This window comes from Rutilus rutilus, assembly GCF_951802725.1.
Source record: "Rutilus rutilus genome assembly, chromosome: 4".
In the NCBI taxonomy this organism is placed as follows: Eukaryota; Metazoa; Chordata; class Actinopteri; order Cypriniformes; family Leuciscidae; genus Rutilus; species Rutilus rutilus.
This window is the reverse complement of record NC_140212.1, coordinates 45,005,317-45,011,316: the sequence shown is the minus strand read 5'-3', so window position 1 is coordinate 45,011,316 and position 6,000 is coordinate 45,005,317. Positions and strand designations below refer to the sequence as shown.

At 50.9% G+C, this 6,000-nt stretch overlaps 1 protein-coding gene across 1 annotated transcript in view; it reads right to left on the bottom strand.

Moving 5' to 3' along the window:
• Positions 1-886: 886 nt before the first annotated feature.
• The window catches only part of LOC311289091 (protein NLRC3-like), a gene marked incomplete at its 3' end in the record, with an annotated part of 105,655 nt that continues 100,541 nt past the window's right edge, over positions 887-6,000 (bottom strand). The window contains exons 6-7 of the mRNA XM_084406849.1: positions 1,172-1,345; positions 887-1,064 (exon numbers count right to left, since the gene is read on the bottom strand). Coding sequence (XP_084262975.1) covers positions 887-1,064; positions 1,172-1,345 — 352 coding nt within the window. The remainder of the gene's footprint in view (positions 1,065-1,171; positions 1,346-6,000) is intronic.

The window sequence follows — 6,000 nt, the reverse complement described above, 5'->3', positions numbered from 1 at the left end:
TCGCAGAAACTGACGCCGGCCTTCACCCCCATCCTCCCCACCACCACCAGGTCGTTCTCTTGCCCGGTATAACTAGAGCTAAACCTCTATAAATTCTCAATAAGAACTTTATGAAATGTAGTAATGTAATCTATAATAAAGTGTAACTGGTTTGTAATAAGTTGTAATTAAGATTGTAATGCTGTTTTTGAGTTGTTTAATCAAAACTCTTCCTGCTCTACATACTTGAGTTTATCCAGTCTGTAGTTTGGATGGTTGAGTTTATCAGTGAGCAGCTTGACTCCTGAATCTCCTGGGTGATTGTAGCTCAGATCCAGCTCTCTCAGGTGTGAGGGGTTTGAACTCAGAGCTGAAGACACATAACCACAGCCTTCCTCTGTCACCATACAGCCAGACAATCTACAAAGACATACAGCACCAGTCCACATGACATTAGTTTGGCATTCAAATCAGCCTCTTTCACACAAAGACCTGCGTAGTTTGTATTTTCAGCTGTTATTTTCTGTAAATTCTTTCTTAAAAGTAACAAAAACATTAGGGGGTTATATAAACACTGAGCAGTGTACATTACTGGGGATTTTGATGCATGGAATCATCCTGGAGAAGATCGATGTTAAAGTAAGATTTTGGCACCAGAATGCAGGTAGCAAGGTCAAGCCCCAGAGATGATGTTAATTGGTGTGGTGATGAATATTGGTATTGAATGCATTTATTTTTTGATTGCAAATGTCATGTCCATAATGATGGAAATGATCAATTACAACCCTGCAAATGTTGTTTTTGTCTCTTGTTCTGGCATTCAATTGAGAGCAGATTTGTTGACAAAATGTAATCATTATTTATTGTGATAATATATTTTTATATTAATTGTTTAAAGGAAAACCATTTACCTCAGTATCTCCAGATGACAGTTTGGACTCTTCATTCCATCACAAAGAAGCTTCACTCCAGAATCCTGCAGGTCATTGTTACTCAGGTCCAGCTCTCTCAGGACAGATATTGAGGATTGTAAAACTGAAGACAAACTCTCACAAGACTGAGCAGTGAAATTACACATGTGACATCTGAACAAGAAAAGCACTATGTAATTGCATGCAGAATAAATCTTAGCAGAGTGATTTTTACATAATTAATGCAAAATAAAATAAAATGTAAGTATTTGAATTCAGACCTCAGTATCTCCAGATGAGAGTTTGGACTCTTCAGTCCATCAGAAAGAAGCTTCACTCCAGAATCCTGCAGGTCATTGTTACTCAGGTCCAGCTCTCTCAGGGCGGTGTTTGAGGATTGAAGAACTGCAGACAAACTCTCACAAGTTTGAACAGTGAGATTACAGCTATGTAACCTGTGTGGAGAACAAAACAAACAGCAATATTAATGTGTTTTTCATGTAGGGTTTATAACAAGGGTTCTCAACTCAGGCCCTTGAGATCCACTTTCTGACAGAGTTTAGCTCAAACCCTTATCAAATACACCTGAACAAGCTTATCAAGGTCATCTGGATTACTAGAAAGTTGCAGGCAGGTAAGTCTGATCAGGGTTGGAGTTAACCCCCTGGGGTTGGCGATCACGCCGGCGTGATCAGCTTGCTTTTTTTCTTATCAGTGAAAAAGAGACTCAAAATACTCTGTTGATTTTGATCTTACATATAAGTGTTATACATCATTCGATCCTTAATATCCTTAGACAAAGTGTTGTGCTTTTTGCCAAATAAAGAAAAATAAACATAATGCAAGTTCTGCCTTCTCTCTGTCAGTGAAGTCCATTCTGAATCGCGTCTGAAAATGAACTGTAACTCAGCGAATACTTATCACTCAGGTACGAGATATATGTATTGATACAGCTTGAATTCTCTTCTTTTAAAATGAAGTAATTTATATAAAAAACAAATATTCTCAGTTTATGTAATCCGTTTGAAACCAAGGAGAGGTACAGTTCCCTTTCGTGGTCACTACGAGTTACGTCAGTGACGACGAATGGGGTTTCGCTTAGAAAGCCTCTCACCTTCGAGTATACAAAACGAGCCAATGGCAAGAAAATGCCATGGGTCTGCGGAATTTGCATAGCGTAAGTCCGCCCCACGTCGTGGGTATATAAGGAAGTACGCTGGCAACATGCAGATATGTTTTCGCTTCAGAGCCGAGAGTTCTCTTCACTCCTACAAGCCATTATGAATGATCTTCACTCTACGAGATGATCGGCTCTTCAGTGCGTTGGTGTGACGACGCGTTCCAGCGAGATCGCATTGCCTGCTGCTGATCTGTGCAGTGATTTGCCGACAGTGTGTGTGTTTCTCCCTGGGCGCTTCAGCACTCTGCTGAGGTTTTTCCTCTCTCTAAAAGAGCTGCACGCGGCACGTCTTTTTCAAGACGGCTCGGCCGTGTATTTACTGGATGTGGGCGCGTGATTCATCTGCCTAACGGTCACGAGCCGTTTCGCGTGTTGGGCTTAATCACGCTCTGCAGCGCTCGTGGATGAGTCATGTTTTCATTGCGGCAACATGACCATCGCGATATTATAGATCGAGACTCAATGATCTCTGTGTGGGTAGAGTCCCCTCTGCCACACCCCAATCTATCTCTTCCTCGAGAGGGGATACTTTGGCTGGTGGCCAGGGTGATCTGAGGGTTACGGTGTGGCATAATACCGACGAGCTTTCCTCGGGCCACGCCCCCTTCCACATCGCAAACCGTGGGGCTTACGTGTGTGCCTGGTTCCTCTCGGGGACCCAGTGTTTTCATTCGGGGCTCCAGCAGATGGTGTCATGTCACTCACAGCATCACAAGGTGGGCTTGATTCCTCTGGAAATGAGGATTCGACTGCGTTGCCTCCCTCAGGAGTGTCAGCGTTAGTCGAGTCAGATCCAGAGCTGATGGCCATACTTTCCTGGGCAGCTGAAAGCATTGGTTGGAGTGGCACCGCCCTCCCCCCGAGCGCTGTAGGCTTACGATTGGTTCCTGGGCGCGTGTTGCTCTACAGCACTCGCTCCCAGTGCCTTTCTCCCGGACGTGCATCAGGACGCCTCCGGCTCGCGAGAGTCCCCGTGACTTATCGCGTGGCGATCATGGGCTGTATGTTCTGTGTCACTATCGTGGCATAGGCATGCAGTACTGTGTGTCGCCTTCGAGGCAGTGCTGACTCGGGAGTTCTGTCAGACCAGGCCGCCGTGGAACGCTGGTCCTTCCCTGGCCAACACTGACAGAACGCGGAAACTCGACCACGCCCCCACGCAGGGACGCTATGCCTCCCATGTCCGGGCTGGTCGATCCGCTACGCACACTACTGACCTCGCTCTACGGGCAACATCAGTACCTGCGTGATCCCTGGGCCAGGTGATGCTCCCCCATGTCCCAGGCTGGGCTCCTCAGCGGTGTGGTTGAGGACTGTACCCTACAGTCTTCGACCCCCCAGAAGGAGACTGAGGCCTTCTGCACCAATGGTCATCCGTCCGGTCTCCTTAGTCTGCTTCCCGCCGAGGCCGTCTCCCTGCGGCCCCTCCCCTCGAGCCTTCACTGGCCCCAAGCAGGAGAGGGTTGCAGGAGGGCGGCACCGCCCGTCTCCGCCCCTTAGCCGGCTAAATGCCTGGCTAGGCAGCACTCTTGAGACAGGCGGCTTGCTCGGCGGTGTGGTTGAGGACTGCGCCCAACAGTCTTCAACCCTCCCCTGAAGCGGACTGAGGCCTTCTGCACCAACGGTCATCCGTCCGTGCGGTCTCCTTAGTCTGCTTCCCAACGAGGCCTCCTCCCCTCGAGCCTTCACCGGCCCTGAGCAGGAGGGGGATGCGGGAGGGCGGCACTGCCCGTCTCCGCCCTTTAGCTGGCCAAATGCTGGGCTAAGCAGCACTCTCGAGACGGGCAGCTTGGAGTTAGGGCTCAGTTCTTCTCAGGAGCTGGTAGCAGGGCCACTCCTTCCCCCGGTGGAGGGCCGGGGGAGAATCTCATTTCAAGAACTGATGCCCCTTTCTCCGAGCCCCAAGAGGCTGTGGATGACAGTGCGCGCCGCTTACGAGCCTCACCACTCTCGTCCCCCTATGTCGCCAGACCCCTAGCACAGCACGTCCCCGTGGAACGCTGGTCCTTCCCTGGCCTCCTCCGGGCCGGTCATTCCGCCTCGCTACACCACCGAGGGTACGTCTGTGGTTCACGTGACCACGCTGGTACAGTTCAGCTGATTTGGGATCAGTTCTCCGCAAGTATGCGTTTCCCCCAGTGAGCCTTCTTGCGCAGACCTTGCGCAAGATCAGGGAGGACAAGGAGCAGGTCATTTTGGTTGCCCTGTATTGGCACAACCGGACCTGGTTCCCCGAACTGGTACTCCTCGCGACAGCACCTCTCTGGCCAATTCCCTTGAGGAAGGACCTGCTTTGTCAGGGACGGGGCACCCTATGGCACCCTCATCCCGATCTTTGGAACCTTCACGTGTGGCTCCTGGACGGGACGAGGCAGGTTTGAGTACCCTACCTCCAGCGGTGGTGGCTACCATCACTTCCGCTAGAGCATCGTCCACGAGACATGCCTATGCATTGAAGTGGAACCTCTTCGTCAACTGGTGTTCTTCCCGTCGTGAAGACCCCAGGAAATGCCCGATCAGTGTCGTGCTTTCCTTCCTGCAGCAAGGGTTGGAGCGAAGGCTGTCTCTCTCCACCTTGAAAGTGTATGTTGCCCCCATTGCCGCACATCACGATGCAGTTGAAGGTAAGTCTCTGGGAAGGCACGACCTGATGAGCGAGGAGACTGAATCCTCCTCGCCCTCCTCTCGTTCCCTCTTGGGACCTCTCAGTGGTTTTAACTGCCTTCAAAGGAAGCACTCTGCAATCAGTGGAGCTAAGTTCCTGTCAATTAAGACAGCGCTCCTGGTTGCATTGGCCTCCATCAAGAGGGTAGGGGACCTGCAGGCATTTTCGGTTGACGAAGCGTGCCTGGAATTCGGGCCGGCTAACTCTCACGTGATCCTGAGACCCCGGCCTGGATATGTGCCCAAGGTTCCCACCACATCCTTTCGAGACCAGGTAGTGAACCTGCAAGCGCTGCCCTCGGAGGATGCAGACCCAGTCTTGGCATTGCTCTGTCCAGTACGCGCCCTCCGTGCTTACGTAGACAGTTTGCAGTGTTTCAGGACCTCAGACCAGCTCTTTGTCTGTTATGGTGGGAAGCTGAAGGGAAAGGCTCTCTCCAAGCAAAGGTTGTCTCACTGAATAGTGGACGCCATTGCTTTGGCATACCAGCAGCAAGGTCTTGGCGCCTCGCTAACAGACATCTGCAGAGCTGTAGGCTGGGCGACACCTAACACATTCGCGAGATTCTACAATCTCCGAGTGGAGCCAGTTTCTTCTCATGTACTCGCTTCAACCAGCCGGTACTAGATTCTGCTCAGGTGTCTTCGCTTGCTCACCATTCCTCTCTATGGACGGGATACGTGCGATATTCTCCTCAGGTGAGCCTCCCGCAGTCCCTGAGTTCCTCCAGCACTGTCGACGTCAACGCCAGAGTTATGCCACTGGCAGCTTTCGCGCTTGGCTAGGTGCCTCCATGTGCATGGTTCCCCCTCTGAGCGACCCCCACATGTGTATTTCCACTGTAAGCCTCTCTAAGCATGTGTCTTTCCCTTGGCAAGCCACCTTGCCACCCCTGGGGTTGAAATATTCCACCTGCGGCTGGACACCCCAGTGATACTCCATATGCAGCCCCTCCAGGTCATATGTGTATTCCAAGTCCCCCCCTTCGGGCTGGGCATGATTGCATATTTCCACTGAGATATGCTTCCCAGTGTACCTTGGTATTCCTGTGTTAAGTAGGAGTCCTTCATCCATGCCAGTCTCACGACAGGGAGCTCAGACTTACGCAGGGCACTGGAAGACAGCCGAGGTGGCGTGATTAGACTGGGAACCCCATTCGTTGTCACTGATGTAACTCGTAGTGACCACGAAAGGGAACGTCTCGGTTACGTATGTAACCCTCGTTCCCTGAGTAGGGAAAGTTACGTCTCCCTGCCACTTCTGCT